Source organism: Gopherus evgoodei, chromosome 4 (assembly GCF_007399415.2).
Source record: "Gopherus evgoodei ecotype Sinaloan lineage chromosome 4, rGopEvg1_v1.p, whole genome shotgun sequence".
Taxonomy (NCBI): Eukaryota; Metazoa; Chordata; order Testudines; family Testudinidae; genus Gopherus; species Gopherus evgoodei.
This window is the reverse complement of record NC_044325.1, coordinates 104,097,175-104,116,038: the sequence shown is the minus strand read 5'-3', so window position 1 is coordinate 104,116,038 and position 18,864 is coordinate 104,097,175. Positions and strand designations below refer to the sequence as shown.

The 18,864-nt window shown below is 42.6% G+C and overlaps 1 protein-coding gene across 10 annotated transcripts in view; it reads right to left on the bottom strand.

The window, feature by feature from the left end:
• Positions 1 to 18,864, bottom strand: part of ST5 (suppression of tumorigenicity 5) — a 299,630-nt gene that overhangs the window by 46,379 nt on the left and 234,387 nt on the right. For all 10 annotated transcript variants that reach the window (XM_030560420.1, XM_030560426.1, XM_030560428.1 and 7 more), the window contains 2 exons: positions 7,022 to 7,099; positions 1,909 to 2,049 (listed from right to left, as the gene is read on the bottom strand). In XM_030560420.1, the coding sequence (XP_030416280.1) occupies positions 1,909 to 2,049; positions 7,022 to 7,099 (219 nt within the window). The remainder of the gene's footprint in view (positions 1 to 1,908; positions 2,050 to 7,021; positions 7,100 to 18,864) is intronic.

Here is an 18,864-nt window from a genome sequence, read left to right as displayed (position 1 = left end):
ACCGGTGGGGTAAATGCTAGCTCCCATTGCTTTAAGTTTCATAAAGGTGACCAGTACTAAGAGTTAAAACATTTCTCAGCATGGTGACTGAAGGCTTGTTAAGTAATGTTAATGTGCCAAATCACTGGGGACTAGTTACTAAGGGCTAGTCTACATTGGCAATGTTAAAGCATTGCTGCAGCAGCGCTTTACCGTGGCTTGTGTAGTCGCGGCACTCCCAGCGCTCTAAAAAAACCACCTCTCTGAGGGGAGTAGCTCCCAGCACTGGGAGCACGGTTCCTAGCATGGGTGCACTGTCTACACTGGCGCTTTACAGCACTGAAACTTGCTGCACTCAGAGGTGTGTTTTTTCATACCCCCGAGTGAGAAAGTTGCAGAGCTGAAAAGTGCTAGTGTAGACAAGCCCTTAGTTTCCAACACTGTAATCTTGCTGTGGGATGCACTGCAAGTCACAACAGTTTTTATAAACACCACAGACATTTTCTGTGCTTTGCAAAGTCTTCTGCTTCTATCTGCTCTTCATGCAAGAATACAAGGTTTGTTTCCTAGTTACTTGCTGTTTGCGTCTCTGCCAGAAGCATTACAGTGGAAGGGCCAAATTCTGTTCTCAAGTAAGCCAGTGCAATTTCACCTAAATCTAAAAAAATTCTAATCACCTACACTTGTGTAATTGAGAACAAAGCTGAGCCTAATTAAAGTCTTTTTGATCTGCTGCCTGCTTTACTGTACTTGTTTGTTTCCATGTATTAAGGTTAGCATTATCAGTATTTTTGCATGGAAGGGATCTGGCGCATGAGTTAAATGGGGCAGGACTACAGATCAGTTATCGTATACATTAGCATCTAGAAAGCACTATGAAATCTTGCCTTTATTCCTAAAGTCAGACCCTCAGAATTCCTTATGCTTTCCACAGCATGAGCACTGAAGACTTCAAATGTGCCTTACCCTTTTCATTTCAGCCCAAAAGATATTATGGTGCAAAATGTAACACCACTGAAGTTACTGGCTTTAGGTCACTAGAAAATGTGATCCGATTTAAAAATAGGCAGAGAACTTGACAGTAAAATAGAACTCTAAGAAGAAAATCACCTTCTTTTTTCTATGCCATTCATTCAGACAAATTCTATTCTCCATAATTCTACAGTTAGTCCATCCAAATAAATGAGTGGAGTTATTCTGGATACACCAAGAGTACACAGCAGAATTTGACACACCAAATGGGTCTAGTTAAAAATGACTTTTTAGCCAACATACTATCATTGATATTCTCTAGTAGCCCACATAATCTACAATACTAGGTTTCTATTGGACTTTTACATCTTGCATTTTTAACTGGATTTCTGTAACAAATACACACACACACACACTCTCTCTCTCTTTAAAAATCCATAAGATGTTTTATAAAATCTGCTGTTCCAAATATAGGCCATTGCTTTGGGGGTCAGGTAAATAACTATTTATTTCAAAACACTGATATTTAAAATTGTCACCAAATGCTGCTAGTAAATTCTTTAGCCAATTCCATATCTCTGAATAACGACAGTCGTACAACTTCTAAGTTCCTGATCTGGTGGTATACAGTCATAATGGAAAATACCTTATGGAAGGCTTCTAGCATGCTAATACTGCAGTAAAGTTCAGCCACATCATAGCTCTTCTGTAAATACACAAGAACTTGGAGTATGTTGGAACTTTATTATCAAACCTCCAGAGAACTAATGAACATAAAACTAGTTTATAATCATCAAAGGGAATTATTGTTAATGGTAATTATGCTGCTGTTTTCCAGAACCCTCCCACGAAATTTCATGGTTCCCTCATCTTCATCTTTCTTTCTTTGGCTTCTTTTTAGTATTTGTAGAGTAGAGGTGTTAGGTTTGGGATTTAAGGTTTGCAGTAGCCTTTTACCTCATTTCCAGCTCCAGGCAGAAAAGTCTTGACTTTGATTGTCTTTCCAGGTGCAGGAAAAGGAGACTCCATCAGACTCCTCATAAATGGATAAACCAGGGCAGCAGAGATCCCCCTTCTTCTTTCAACCTCATCCAGGATCTGATCCATCACAGTCCAATGTGAAAGAGAGAACATATCAGAACAACAACAACATACATCCCTAAAGCATCTTCTGTCCCCAACATGTACCAGACTACATGCCTAATTCTCCCCTGATGTGCATGTGTTCAATACCATTAATGTCACAGCAGAATCACAGGGGTTGCATGAGTGTAACTGAAGGCTGAATATGTAGAGAGATCGAGATCAAGATCATTTAATCTATTGATAAAATGCAGCCACCTCTGGGATGGAGCATAGAAGGCATTCTGCGCCAGCCACACTTCAAAGCAGTTTTTAGAAAAGTAAGGAAGGAATAACTTATCCACTGGTAACTGCAGGGAGACTTCACAGAGGCAAAATGTGATTAGTAGAACTGGACTTTGGCTAGGACATCAGGGTTGACATCTTTGCTCTTAGGAAAAGTGAAATGGGATTCTGTGACATACAGCGTTTCCTGCTTCAGATTCTGAAATGAGGAGACAGTGATCACGTCACAATCCCTATGCTCAAAACAGAGCTGATCCCGAGTGGGTTTTGTGAAGCATGCCCTACTCTTTACATTGGATATCTGCACTAAATGTCATTTTCCATTTGCCATGACACAGAATAGACAATTTAGCTGTATACTGAACAGATGGAACTCGGGGAGATTCAGAGAATTGTTTTTTTCCTTCTTCTTCTTCTCATTTTATTCACACAGGCCGACATAAATTAGACCACAGCAAAGTTTTCCCATATTAAATAGAACATGATGCTGATAAACCTAAAGAAGAGGGGAAAGCAAGCTTTAAAGCAGTTAGTGGTTTGACCTGAAGACTGATCTTTTAACCACTACTCATGAGCAATGGGCCACGCAATAGTTAGTCTGTCAAAGCCAGGCACTTTCCGTTGTTGCTGTTGGAAATGCTTTCCATTGAAACAGCATCTGAAACGATACTTAAATATGAGCTGGAGAGTTACAATAATAGCTAAATGACCCCAAAAGCCAACAAAGGCACTAACTGGAGCACTGGCTCCCAGCCCTCTCTGCAGCACTAATGGTGCGCATCTAACAAGTACCGAGTACTTGCAGCTCCCATTGAAGTCAATGAGAGTGGAGGGTGATCATAAAAGTTTATATTAATTTCATTATGAAGGTAACTTGCTTGGGTGACAACCGCTCACAGCAGATTAGAGAAGCTCCTTACTGAAGGCCAGTCCAGTGGCTAAGTAGTATTGATGTAATACTATTTCTTCTGTTCCCTTGGCTACATCTACACGTAAACCGTTAGAGCGGCACAGCTGTAGACCTCCTGTGTAGACACTCACTACAGCAATGGGAGATGTTCTCCCATTGCTGTAGTTAATCCACCTCCCTGAAAGATGGTAACAAGGTGACGGAAGAATTCATCTGCTGACCTAGCACTGTCTACACTAGGGGTTAGGTTGCCTTAACTACACTGTTCAGAAGCATGGATTTTTCACATCCCTGAACAACATTCCTGGGTCAACTTAACTTTGTAGTGTAGACCCAGCTGTAGTATCTCCTAGGCAAGCCTTTGTGCTGCTGCCAACACTGGTCTCCTTTTCTGTAGGTGCTAAGTGATTCTTTACATTGTTGGCATTATATGCTAAATATAAATTAAATGAATCACATACTTTTAAATTAGGTACAGTCAATTGAAAGCTGGTGGGAGGAGCGACTGTGTCATGTTATGGGTTTGGACAATGCCTAGTCTGGTGGGGCACTGACCCTGTCAGCACAATACAAATAATATATTTTTAAAATGAAGAAAGTTTGGACAAAGACATCTCATGAGTCTAAAAATGGACAAAAACATCTGCCAAGACCATGACTGCATGCACTGGCTGAGTTTGGAAGTGAGGAAATCTGTGGTTCTCAAATCTGTCTTTAAATAGATATCGCCACAGTACACAAAGTGGGATCCAAAGGGAATTAAAATAATGCAGATAATCAAAAGCAAAGGGCTTTTTCTGCTTCTCAGCTACGTAATGTACAAGATTTAATATCTCAGTAGTCTCTCCCATCACGTTTTTATATGAAGGTTGCAGTTTCCTGTTTTGTCTACTTATGCTAAGTGTACCATCAGGATAACTTTCCTCCTTCCCATTAGTTTTACCAATTGGGGCACGTTGGTTTCACTTTTACAAACTAGGAAAAAAGGATGTTCTCACTGTCTCTTAAGAATCTTAATCTGCACCAGAAACAAATCTGTTCTACATACTGGTACTCCAAACTGACTCCCCCACCCATATAAGAGCTGATTCAGGGCTGTAGTACTCGGTCTTGCCAGGTGCTGAATACCTTCAATTCGAACTCACATTAGTGGGAGCTGAGTCTGTGATCTTCAGCTAAGGGTATGGCTACATTTGGAATTTCAAAGCGCTGCCACGGCAGCGCTTTGAAGTATGAGTGTAGTCGGAGCGGCAGCGCTGGGAGACAGCTCTCCCAGCGCTGCATGTAAACCACATCCCTTACGGGTGCAGCGTGCAGCGCTGGGAGCCGTGCTCCCAGCGCTGCTGCCCTGATTACACTGACGCTTTACAGCGCTGTATCTTGCAGCGCTCAGGGGGGTGTTTTTTCACACCCCAGTTGCAGCGCTGTAAAGTGTGAGTGTAGCCAAGGCCTATCTAGTTATTTCTGTGTGAACCAGACACAATGGCCCAGGGATCACATTAGCAGGAAGAAGTGAGCAGCTCTTTCCTAACAGTGGGCCCGGCCTACAAATTCAATGGGAGTAGAACTCCCCACACCAGGAATAAGAACTTCTGGATTAGGCCAAATTGTCCCTAATGTCACCAGTGTTTACCTTCTTCTTTTCCATGATCACCTGGGAATCACTCCTATTGAAGCAGCAAAGAGTCCTGTGGCACCTTACGGACTAACAGACGTATTGGAGCATGAGCTTTTGTGGGTGACATGCATCCGACAAAGTGGGTATTCACCCACGAGAGCTCATGCTCCAATACGTCTGTTAGTCTATAAGGTGCCACAGGACTCTTTGCTGCTTTTACAGATCCTGACTAACACAGCTACCCCTCTGATACTTGACTCCTATTGAAGCCAATGGAACTCTACCAGTGTAAAACTAGTACAAGTGAGAAAAAAACAACAGACCTTTACTACAATTTAACTATATGGCTGATAAGGAGGAAACTGACATTTGGAGTAAACTTTTCAGCCAGCCACTAAGTGAGCACATTAAAATGATATGCAAGCTCATATAAATGAAATTATCTGCATATGTCATGACTAGCTAATTTGTATCAAATGCTCATTTACGTGAGCAAATGCAAGGTTTGGGCACCAATGTGCAAACAGAATTTTTGCAATTCTGGCCCATCTCTGGTATTTTCTGGCATAAACTGTCCACTCCATGGACTTGCGCACACTTCATGTCTCCATCTTGACTGATATATTTGGCTAGTGTGCTGGCAGCAAGGTATTGTAATGTTCAATTTTTTAATATCTGCTTTATCTTTCCCCCTTAAAAAGCCTCAGAGAACTAAGCCATCATCAAAGTTAGACAGCAACATCAAAGAGAAGGAAGAGTGTCATGACATCTCTGTATCATTAGCTTCCACAATCTTTTTGTTACCCCTATTCACTATGTTCCAGCATGGTGTTTCTGCATCAGCTGCAATCATCTTTAGACAGACACTGGTTATGTCAAGAGGCTATTGGAACAACCCTTTGGTTTGACCTTTTATATGACGTCATAAGTAGGACTGGTATTAACTACTTTTATCTGATTTTTTAAAGCTTGATTCATGTTAATCAAAGTTTTATCCTGAGAAGCTCAAAACATGCTTATATGGAAGATAACATTCTGTATGATCTGATCATGTGAATTACAGAAAATGTCATGATTTTATCAAACCCAAAATCTAACCTCACAACCAAAAACTAGCCAATTTTATTCAGTAAATAAAAGAAAGAAATAAATATTTGGTCTTAAGTTCTGTAAAATTCCCTTGGGTCTGACTGCCAAAGTGATAAGTTCCTTGCAAACAGACATATCATTTACTCAACCCTGTATTCACATATGAGCTGAAAGGTCTAAATTGTGTCACATGCTACCAGGGATCGTATAAGAGGGGGAAGAAAGGTATTCACTCAAAGTCAGAAATGTCATTGTCCTCTCACAAATCACACTAAAGTCCTGCTTGGTACGGCTCTATCACAATTAAATGCTCACTAGTTGCACAGGATGTGCCCTTGGATGTTAGAAGCACTATGTTGGCAGCAGCCTGGACATTTCAAACTCTAATCAAGGAAGAAAAATATTTGTGACTGCTTTGTTTTATTTGAATATCCTTTTGTTGAATGTAAAAAGAATGTTTATGGTACTGGAACACACTCTGAGTCAGCTGCTTTGACTATCAAATGCCTCAGCCTTACTTCAGTGTTTAATCAGCCTGAATAAGCTATTTATTGTCTTGCAACTTCTGTACTAGGAACTTTATTCCTTAAGTAAACCAGATCAAAGTATGACGCAACTTTGGTGTCACATTTGTTCCTTCTAATTAGATTATTATTGTTAACACAACTTCTTGTGATAGAAGGATCCCACTATAACAGAATCCGCTTATGGAATAATCTTGATTTTTGACCTCATTACTCCAGTGGGGGAGTACTGGCGTAAAAGTGGTATTGGCCCATCATTTCAAACATGCATGCCAAGAATTACAGGTCAGCAGAGAATAGTTTTAGAAAACAATGGAAAAAAGCCTTAGGCAACCAATGCATACGAACACCCAGATGTTTTTCAAATCAAGATTTGCTTCAGACACAGAAGCAATACGACATTCTTTGATGTACCCAATAACAATGAAATGTCTAAATGTAAAATACTGTTGCTGCCCATCAAATTAAAAAATTCTCTGTGTTAAGTTCATTAATATAGACATTTCTCAGTGAGTAGTCAAATTAAGTGAAATATTGGGGGGAAGGGAAAAGGAAACTTACCTTGGAAAATAAGTCAAAGCAACCCAGCCGGCTGATGACACAATATACTTCAGGTAGGCGTGGACCTTTTCCACTTGGCTGATAACAATGAAAGAGAGACTGAAATTACTTCTTAATTTTGAGCCACAAGAAAATACACTTATATAGCACAATAGCTTGGCTATTGTGCTAAATCTTTTGCTATCCATTTCTTCACCAAAATAGTTACTCTTGAAAAAGCATTATATTCCTTCCATAAGGCAGGAAACTAAAAGGCATCAAGAATGCTTATCCACTTTGGAAATCACAATGCATCGGAGCTGTTCCCCGATATCATTCCAACTTGCAGCCATACAGTACAGTTACAGATGGCTGTAACTCGTGTCTCAGCAATTGCTCCCCTTTATTCCAGAGCCAGTAGGAAGAGTGGGGCTGCACAGGGGCTGGGTACTTGCAGGAAAGGATGAGAATGGGAAGGCTAGGGGAAGGTTTAATGGTCATTTTTGTTCCCCAATCACACCACGATGGTCAAAGACTTCTTAACTCAAGACTAGTATGATCAGAGAGCTAAACAAAGATGTGCACAACCTAAATCCAATAGGGTTGTCATTTAAATCCTCCACATTAGTTGGGGGCTACTTATTTGCACATGTAAAAAACGTGCAAAATCTGAATAATCTAAACAGTTAAAAGTGAAAATTATGCTTGACACACAAAAACAAATCAACAAAAGCTACCTAGAGAATTTGATGCACATTCCCCTCTTGAAGACAACTAGATATATATTCGTAATAGGCCTCATCCTCCAATAGTGTAAATTGCCATTGGCTCCATTGAGCTGCACACAACGTATCCTCCACATATGGTGCTGAATTGTGGCATTTAGCCACAGCTCTGCACTGGGGGCAATGTAGAACCACCCCAGCGGGAGCATTGGTAAGAGTCATATTAAGAGTGGTGCACTGTCTCTGGAACAGTCTGATGGCACAGGCGAAGAAAAAGAAGCATCTTTCGTTGGGCAAAATCTAACTCTTAGGGGTGAGCTATTCTCAAGTACTCAGCATTGAGCTAACTCTGTTCCCACTGAAGCCAATGGCCGGGGCTCGGAGTTAGCCTAATTCTGCTCCCATTGAAACCACTGGCTCCAATCTGAGTTTGGCTAGTGCTGAGGACTTTGGAAAATCCCATCTGAGTGGGAGTGAGTTCCCTGGGACTGAGGCCACGTCCAGACTACCCGCCGTATCGGTGGGTTAAAATCGATTGCTTGGGGATTGATATATCGCGTCTAATCTAGACGCGATATATCGATCCCCGAGCGCGCTTATATCGATTCCGGAACTCCATCAACCCCAACGGAGTTCCGGAATCGACACGGAGAGCTGCGAACATCGATCCCGCGCCGTCTGGAAGGGTGAGTAATCCGATCTTAGATATTCGACTTCAGCTACGTTATTCACGTAGCTGAAGTTGCGTATCTAAGATCGATTTCCCCCCCCCAGTCTGGACCAGCCCAGAGACGAAGTCTTCCTTTGTCCCTCAGACTGTGCCAAGCACGCTGTCAATATTTAAATAACAAACAGCTGCAATGTACAGGGCATGTGCAGTGGCTTTCCATTACATTTTTAACATGCCGAATTCCAGTTCTGCTATCATCTAGTTTGAGGTTGAGCAATTAAACCAACACAGAGATATTTTGCTGATTTCAGGGACAAACACAAGGCAGCAGAAATTAGAAGAAATCTGGAGTTTCCCTTTTTTTCTTTGTATCTCCCCCACCCCAGTTAAATTTGTTGTCACTGAACAATAAAATAGTACTAATCACAGAAGCCTTAATTTCACCCAGAAAAATGTTGAGGACCATTCTTCATGGACAATGGATGTTGGGCAGATCTACTGAGTACTTATGGTCCAGATTCAGGAACAGGATCTTACTAGACTGGGTGACTGGGCTACAACACGGCAGATGAAATTCAGTGTCAATTAGTTTAAAGTAATGCACATCGGAAAAAATAAGCCCAACTATACATACAAAATGATTGAGTCTAAACTGGCTTTTACAGCTCAACAAAGAGATCTTCGTGTTATTGTAGATAGTTCTCTGAAAATAGTGTCCAACAGCAGGCAAAAAAGCTAATAGAATGTTAGGAACCATTAGGAAAGGGATAGATAAGAAGACAGAAAATATAATCTCACTATATTAATCCATGTTACGCCCACATCTTGAACACTGAGTGCAGTTCCAGTCACCCCATCTCAAAAAAGATATATTAGAACTGGAAAAGGCACTAAGAGGGTGGGGGGGAGAAATGATTAGGGGTACGTAACAGCTTCCATACAAGGAGATATTAAAAAGGTTGGCACTGTTCATCTTAGAAAAGAGATAACTAAGGGGGAATATCACAGAGGGCTATAAAATCATGGTTAGTGTAGAGTAAGTGAATAGAGAAGTTATTTACCCCTTTATATAACAAAAGAAACATGGGTTATCCACTTAAATTAATAGGCAGAAGATTTAAAACAAATATGTACAGTCAACCTGTGGAACTCATTGCCAGGGGATATTGTGAAGGCCAAAAATATAACTGAGTTCAAAAAAGAATTTGATAAGTTATTAGAGGATAGGCCAATCAATGGCTATTAGCCAAGATGCTCAGGATGCAACTCCATGCTCCAGGTGTCCCTAAGCTCTAACTGACAGAAGTTGGGACTGGACTACAGGGTCTGGATCACTTGAAATTGCCCTGTTCTAGTCATTCCCTCTGAAGCGTCTGGCACTGGTCAGTGTCAGAAGACAGGATATTGGGCTAGGTAGACCATTGGTTTGACCTGGTATGGCTGTGCTTATGTATCCCTATTCAGGAAAACACTTATGCATGTGTTTAAGAGTTTTCCTGAATCACCACCCATGGGAAATCAGAGACCTGATCCAAAATCCACTGATGTTAGTGGGAAGACTCCCACTGCAAAGGGCATTGGATCAGGTCCTAGACTACCAGAATGTCATCCACAGTCACCTGTATTTGCTACTGCCCTGCAGAGGGACAGCAGGTCCACAGATGGAAATGCCTCTGAAAGGTGTACTAGCCCATTCTCCTTTTTCCATTGAGCACAGAACCATGACCAAAAGGAAGTCTCTGAACTTAACAAAAGTCCCCTTTCAATGGATCAGTTGGCATGACGTGCTATTGAGATAAAACACAGAGACTGCCCCAGAGCTGACATTACTGCAGGAATTCCTGTCTCTCCTTGTCTAGGAACTGCAAACACCCTGCACCAACCCACTGCAGACATGCTACCAAACTACTTTGCCTTGCCATTAAAGAATTCTGAGTAGGATCTCAGACAGTGGGTCTAGTTCTCTGTTGCCCCACACCTTGTGGAGTCTTTCTGCCTGTGCACAATGAATGAAAAGCAGGTGTAACACACCGACACTCTGAGCTGGTATCATTTTACACCCACTTTGCCCAGCTGTATAAGATGGAAAACAGTGAAAGAATCAGCCCTAATACTATGAGACAGAGGAGCCCTATGTCACAATTTCTGTCTCCTTTTGCTTACTTTTATATTTAATCAAAATGGATAATGATCTCTCTCCTTTTACCATAATAAGTTGGTGGCATTTAGTGTCAGTGTCTCATCATTAGACTATGAGGATTATGCAAGTTGTTTCCACAAAGTGGGCTTATCATTTACATGCCATGCAGAGCTGATTCGGAAGAAGCTGGAGGACATCTGGCTGTGTTTTTTAAATCTGAGAATCGCTGGGACAGTTAGCAGGTGCTTGTGCTGTTATAATAAAGACCATGAAAAAATGCTGCATTTAAGTGAACACAGATGAGTGTATTTCTGAATCCAAACTTGCTCACCACACGTCACATCTTTGAAAACAGCAAAATCCTTTTTTGTCCATATTAGGTATAAAACCCTTTCTAAAGGCATTGAGTGATTATATCAAGCATGTGGGATTTTGGTTAAAATCATTGTGTCAAATCTGCAGGAATGCTGAAGTAATGCCAGGACTCTTGGACAGCTACCAGCCAAGAGCTGTCTTACTGAGTGCCAGTAAAAACATCACATTCCTGGGTCATCTATAAGACCAGAAACAATAACCAGGCAGTTTATTCAAAGACCCTGCCCTATGAAATATTATTTCCTACAAATATCTTAAAGGTTACATGTCACTGAGTTTATGAGTGCTAGGCATCTTTCCTGCTCATATTCATTATACATGATTTCCTTGTATTTTAGGGATTTCTCTTTGCCAATAGCAGAACCTCCTCGGTACATGCAAATCACCACGAAGAGCAAAAGAGCAAACGTCTCAGCCTGGGGAGATTCTCAGGGGCTGGAATCCTGAAGTGAAATGATTTACTCCTAAAATCAGGAGTTTGTAAAAACCAGGCATTAACCTGCATGATCCTGTATCAACAGGTCTCCCTGGCTGAAACTGTCCCTCTGGCTGCAGCTTCACATAAGAGAAACAGCACTTGCTTCTCATACTGTACTTTGTTAATTCCCCAGGAAAATATTGTGAGCATGTGTATTACACCTAACCCTCCGTGGCCATTCACATCTGGGCTTGGTTTTCACTTTGCATCAATGGTGGCTTCTGCCTCCTGGGGATAGGTCCAACCCTGGGAAAGACAGATGGTGTTTGTGCCACTATCCAGCCTCAGTGGTCCCATGAGGGGATGGCAGCTTTAACCTGCACATGGAACTTGGCCACTGGATGTGCTGAATCAACCTATCTGGACAGCCTGCCCATGCCCACTCTGAGGTCGGGAAGTGTTACGTACGGACTGTGGGGAGCTGAGAATAGTATGAGTGCCACCGCATAGCTCCTCATAGAAGCAACATAGAGGCAACATATTACGCCAGTTCTTCTCCAGCTGGAAAGACCCCCTTCATCAGTGTATTTACCAGGACTATTTTTGCTTTATCCTGTCAGAACAAGATAAAGGCTAATATCAAATGACCTGACCTAAGGAGCTTGCAAGGGACACTTTCATAGTCAATCTGTGGAACTCGTTGCCAGGGCATGTTGTGAAGGCCAAAAGTATGGCCATTCTTATATTCTTCTCCTGGCCCCACATCACCGTCAGGAGACCGGTGGATAGGTATAAACTGTTGACAACACGGCCTGCTGCTTAATACCCCACTGCTACATCCAAGCCTCTTTCTGAGTATGGGTTGTTGGGTAAGGGGCAGCTGGGAATCAGCTTGCATGCAGGGCATATACTGTCCACTTCCTTGAGGAAAGGGGGAATGAAGCATTTGGAGTTTTTTTTTGTAGGGCCAAGTACATTCTTAGTCTTCCTCCAGCCTTGCTTGCAGGAATTCTAATTAGTCTCATAGACAATAGGGCACTGATTCCCAGGAGGATGAAAATAAATCATCAGGAATTGAGCTGTGAAACAGAAGGGTGAGGATCAGCACCAGGGGGATTCTGCTAGTTTCATGGCCAGCACAAAGACTGAAGCAGCCTTGCTGCACGGTGTTTACCCTGGACTTTGCTGATGCAAACCCTGCTTTCGTCTCTACACCTCTACCCCAATATAACGCTGTCCTTGGGAGCCAAAAAAATCTTACCGCGTTATAGGTGAAACCGCATTATGTCAAACTTGCTTTGCTCTGCCAGAGCGCGCAGCCCCGCCCCCCTGGAACACTGCTTTACCGCATTCTAGCCGAATTCGTGCTATATTGGGTCACGTTATATCGGAGTAGAGGTGTATTTTGAGATTAAGTCTAAGGGAAACTGTGACTCTTTATGCTAAAAAGGAGCCTTTTCCCATACTGTTGCTCACACCTTCTTGTCAACTGTTTGAAATGGGCCATCCTGATTATCACTACAAAAGTTTTTTTCTCCTGCTGATAATAGCCCACCTTAATTGATTAGTCTCATTAGAGTTGGTATGGCAACACCCATTTTTTCATGTTCTCTGTGTATATATATCTTCCTACTGTATTTTCCACTGCATACACTGATGAAGTGGGTTTTAGCCCACGAAAGCTTATGCCCAAATAAATTTTTTAGTCTCTAAGGTGCCACAAGTACTCCTTGTTCTTTTTGTTTTAAAAAAGACCTTCTTTCTCAGGTGCTTGAAATCTAGCTGAGCTATTCATAGTCTCTTGTCTAATCTACCATCTCACTGCCTGGCCCTTCACACACACATATGCGCCTACTTTAAAAGTAAGATAAAAAACTGGGAGAAAGTGAGACCAGCTGTCCAAATTAATAATTTAGTTGTCTGGATTAGTAAAGACACCAAAGTGGGCAGGAAGCTCCCTTTGTCCTCTGACTCCTTTTTGAGAATTTCAGACTCCCATAATATACTGGGGAATGCCAGTTGCTCCATAGCACTTTCACTTCAGAAGGCCTGAAGCAACAGAACTAATGGGGAGTTTCTGCATTCCTCCGCTCCTCCATAGGGGTGTGGCACAGGCCCAGCAAATTGGTAGGGTAGGAAAGGGAAGGGTGCATCATGGCCCCACACCCAAGCTCAAAGAAGCAGGAATGGAGCAAAGGGCTTCCTGGAAAAAGACACCTCCTGAAATGGGAGAGAGGAAGAAAAAGCGACCTTTTAGCCATCACCTCAAGATCCCCAATAGGCCAGTGGGTATTGCTAGTAAGAAGAGATTGTGAGGGAGAAATGAAAGATTGCTATGGATTGTGTGAGAAGGGAACACCATGGAGATGAAGCAGAGGGGATGCTGTGTGGGGAAGGAGGGTTGCATGGCTTCCTGGGACCTGCCAAATACATGGATTCGCTTTGGATTGGTATCTGACGTTTCAGATTCCCAATGAGCCCAATCAAAGCCATTGGAGCTTTAGCCACAATTAGTTCTAACTAAAATGATGACAGATCTTTGACTACAGGAATGTATCACTGGGATATTCTGCAAAAGAGACATCAGATCAGACTTTGGTACAACACTGCAGTGTAAACGGCAGGTCAGGTCATATGCGTTCACAGTACGCATTCACTCTTGCAGCAGATCGGAAATTGTACTTTGTTTTAATCCCACCTGGCTTTGGGGCTGTTTTGAAACTGGAGCAATCAAGAGATGCATCCCCAAGCCAAAATTCAAACAGGATGTCAGGATGAGGGAGGGAGAGGCTCTGGAATGAAGGGTGGCCCTGTCCTATCGACAATATAAACTTTCAAAAACATATTCCAGAGAAATCTCCCCATGTGTTTCCTCTGCTGGGTTCTGATGTACAGCAGCATACAAGTTGCATGTGTGAATGAACCAAACGAAGGGTGCGTGGAAGGGAGGATGGTGCCAAAAGGGATGGAGAATCCACCTGCCATCATTCTGCTGCATACATTAGATGAGGTTTGACAGTTTCTTTTTTAACAGCAGAGACCCTTTCTTTGGAGGTCTGCTCAGATCTGCTGCTGGTTTGGTTTAAAGGCTGAGAGCATTAGAAAAACAGAATGTGAAGCAGGCTCACAGCAAAGAGCTCAGCCATCAGCTTGTGCGTCAGATCCGATTTTTGTTGTTTCTCTTGAGCCTAGCCCAGTGTTCTCATAGCCCCCCCAGCTGCACAGGCTATGGCCCCTCCAGCAGGCCAATGTGTTCAGAACTAGAGAGGGGTCTCAACCAAAGCCAAGGAGCAGAATGCACCAAACTTCAGAGTTTAGAATTAGAATCTGGATTCAGAGCCACATTTTATGACAGACCCCGCCCCTTCTACAAACACCCTCCCAAAATGGGGGAAAGGAGTGTGGAATGGAGTGTGACTTGGGGATCTGGGTCCAAATGATTTTGCTTGCGTTCTTCTCTAATCATTGAATAAGAATCCCTGCTACAGAAGATCAACATGGATTTTTAAAGCCAGCACACAGGCAGCAGAGCTGTCAAGAAGGCTGGGGGAGGAAAGTTCCTGCTAATGAACTCTCTGTGGATCCATCTTCAGCCTGCAGCCCACAAGAGTCACTCCAGGACCACAGTAAACTCCCCTGTGTGGCCCCATCAGGTGGCGAGATGAACCAGGCTCACCTATAGGCCATTTTTCTTATTTTATTGTAAATACTTTGTGTTGGGGCCCCTTGCTCCATTTCCTGATTTCTACAGCGTGGTTGTCTCAGCCCATGCCCTCAACTGGGGAGTCCTGGAAGTGTGGCTTTCCCTCAGAGGTGAAGGAGAAACAGAAACTTTGACCCATTGGACTGTTTTCTCCTTTTCAAAAGGATGAAGCTGCCCTTCAGGGAGATCAGGACTTATGGTTTATTTTAAGAAATCAACTTTTCTGGAGGTCAGATGGGACAGGAACCCACACGCAGGTATGTCTAGCACAATGGGGTCCTGGCCCAGAGCTGGGGTTCCTAGGCGTTACAATAGGACAATCAATAATAATCATAAAAATATAGTGATTGGCTGAAACTATGTTTTTGGGATGAATATGGTCCTGGGATATCATATAATTCAATACAACCCAGCCCTGTGAAGAACTACAACCCCTCAGCATAAGGAGTAGCTTCTGCAGCAGCACAGCCAGAGATGTCTGTGGAGATGACATGGAACTGTAGTTAAGATGCTGTGTTCTCTTGGATAGTTTACTGCTGTGACTTTCCTTGGAGTGCCACTGGGAAAGGGCAGCTTGAAAGGTCCAGCCAGCATTCCCTAAGAGTGAAGCACAGGCTTCCTAGGAGATGCATTGACTCAATCCACCTCCCACAGCACATGGTCCTGCTAGCTCTACCCACTTTCTGGTCTTCAAAACAAAGATTTGGCAAATTTTCCACCACTAGGGGATTCTGCCAGCAGAACCGAGATGAAAGCCAGGAGAAAGTGAGACCCTTTGAGTGTATCTACACTGCAGCTGGAAGCAGCTTCCTAGCTTGGGTTCGCTGACTTGCAATAGCTCAGCTCAAGATAGTGGACTCAAAATAGCAGTGTGGATGTTGTGCTACTGGCAGAGGCTTGAGCTAGCCAAGCAAGCTCAGACTCGGGAGGTTGGGTGGGTGGGTCTGAGTTTAGGTGGCTAACCCAAACCTCTGTTGGTGCCACAACAGCCACACTGCCATTTTTAGTGTGTTAGCTTGAGCTGAACTAGCAAGTGTCTGTGTATTTGAACTGGGAGGCTTGCTCCCAGCTGCAGTGTAGACACACTCGTAGACTTTAAGGGACTGATTCTCCACTGCCTGGCACCAGTGGAAAGTGGCTTCAAAATCTACCAGTTTGGAACTCTCCACTCACTCACACCTGCGATAGCATTTCATATCCATGTTACACGCACTTTGTCCAGGCATAAATAGCTACATAGGTCATCAAGAAACAGGGTCTAAATTCACACATTTTTATTCAGTACATTTTCTAGGTACTACAGCAAGATAACGAAAAAGCCAACCAAGCAAAAACAAAAACAAAATACTGTGTACAGTGAACAGGCGGCTATTTAATATAGTTTTGACAAAAGCCAATTATGAGAGACATAAAGTTAATCATTAGCGCAAAATTGAAACTGACACTCTCTTGGGTTATTACAGGGGATAATGTACTAACCATACTAAAACTGGTAAGGGGTAATGTGACTGATATAAATAAGACACTTTCTTTTACCTCAAATGGAAATTCTCATATCAGATCACTAGGAAGACTGTTACCATGGTTGTCTTAGACGTATCAGGTTTTAATTGGAAAATGTCTTACTGTATTTAGAACGCTGTTTGTTATGATACAACAGGTTACATTCCACTCTAATCCTGTTTTTAAATGAAACAATGTAATATAAATATATGTAAAATGGATACACTGTAGGACTTTGTTGTACAAACAAAATATAATCATTACTGTATCCCCTGAGGTGCTTTTGCAGGAGGCTTTTATCAGAAAATCCTGGAAAAAATCTAAGGCAAAATAAAATAAAATAAATAGAGCAGTTCATATGACCATGTCCCAAAATAAAACAAACAGTCTGAAAAAATGCCTGGTAATAAAAGACACAATTATCTCACAAATAAAGACCTCCCAGAAACTAAGACACAAAAAATAGGATCATAGGAACTACCATGCTGGATCAGATCCGTGGTCCAGGTAGTTTGGCAGCCTGTCTTTGACAGCGACTATTACCAGATGCTTCAGCCAAAGGTCCAAGAAACCCATAACTGACAATTATGGAATAACTTGCCCATGAGGGAAGTTTCTCCTTAGCCCTTCTGGGGAGGTTACCTTATGTCCTAAAGCACACTTCCAGTGTTTCTTATAGTTGAATGAGGCACATTACAGCCCAGTGCTCTCATACACATTATAAGCCAGATATTGTGGGTTTTAGAAAAATAGTGCTTATATTATTTGACACACTCTGCAGTTCTGAAGTGGATTTAGGGCCTGACCCTACACCTGCAACCTCTGTGCAGCAAGCCCTTCAACTCCTGCTTTCAAAAGTTGCTTGGAAAGTTTTGTAAACAAACGCTGAAATGGAATTAGACTAGAGAGCCAAAACTTGGCACATATATGGCACCTGCAGAGTTTGCTTGGTCCTTGTCACATGTACAAATCCCACATTTGCTTGTGCATGTAACTGAGCAGCACAGACTTTAAAGGCACCATTCTGGGCTGTGTGTGGACCTGAGGCAACGCTACCCCCCCCAAATGTGCTGAGATTTGCAATGGGGAGGAAAAGAAATCCTCCACAGAGCAGCAGTGGAACTGTGGGGTGAAGACTACTCTCCCTTAATGACCACAGCCTTTAGCACCACCTCAACAACATCTGTTTCCCCTTCTCACAAGGCATCCACTGGGCTGCTCCTGGGAGGCTCTGCAGACCTTCTATGTAGCCACTAAAATCCCCTCTCTCTATATACAGCTGATGGCACTAGTTTAACCACAGAGGCTTTCTGCACCCACAGCAGATGGTGCAGCATTTGCCCCAAAATGATCAGCTACTTCCCTGAAGAATTAATAAGCTTTAGCCTACAGCATTTTACTTATATATCTCCATCCTGATATAACGCTATCCTTGGGAGCCAAAAAATCTTACCGCGTTATAGGTGAAACCGCGTTATAGCGAACTTGCTTTGATCCACCAGAGTGCGCAGCTTCTCTCCTTCCCCCCCGATGCACTGCTTTACTGTGTTATATCCGAATTCGTGTTATATCGGGTCGCATTATATTGGGACAGAGGTGTATCTTCTACACGCCCATCAATTTTTCATAACTTTCCTGTAAAACCTATGGGCCAGGTGCTGGCCTGCTGCTGATCTACAGAAACCACAGGCGCCTGTGCAGGCTGTTCCTCATGCGCTGGGTTAGAATACATCAGTACATCACGAGTCACTTCTCCTTATATTATTTCAGAATGTCTGATCAGCAAAAGTAATCTTTCTTATTGTTTACCGGATCCAAGACTGGTTTCCACATGGCCTCCTGACATTCTAACTCATGTAAACAAGACACGAGAAGTCATTCTTCCGCTTTACTCTGTGCTGGTTAGGCCTCAACTGGAGTATTGTGTCCAGTTCTGGGCACCGCATTTCAAGAAAGATGTGGAGAAATGGGAGTGGGTCCAGAGAAGAGCAACAAGAATGATTAAAGGTCTTGAGAACATGACCTATGAAGGAAGGCTGAAGGAATTGGGTTTGTTTAGTTTGGAAAAGAGAAGACTGAGAGGGGACATGATAGCAGTTTTCAGGTATCTAAAAGGGAGTCATCAGGAGGAGGGAGAAAACTTGTTCACCTTAGCCTCTAATGACAGGACAAAAAGCAATGGGCTTAAACTGCAGCAAGGGAGATTTAGGTTGGACATTAGGAAAAAGTTCCTAACTGTCAGGGTAGTTATACATTGGAATAGATTGCCTAGGGAGGTTGTGGAATCTCCATCTCTGGAGATATTTAAGAGTAGGTTAGATAAATGTCTA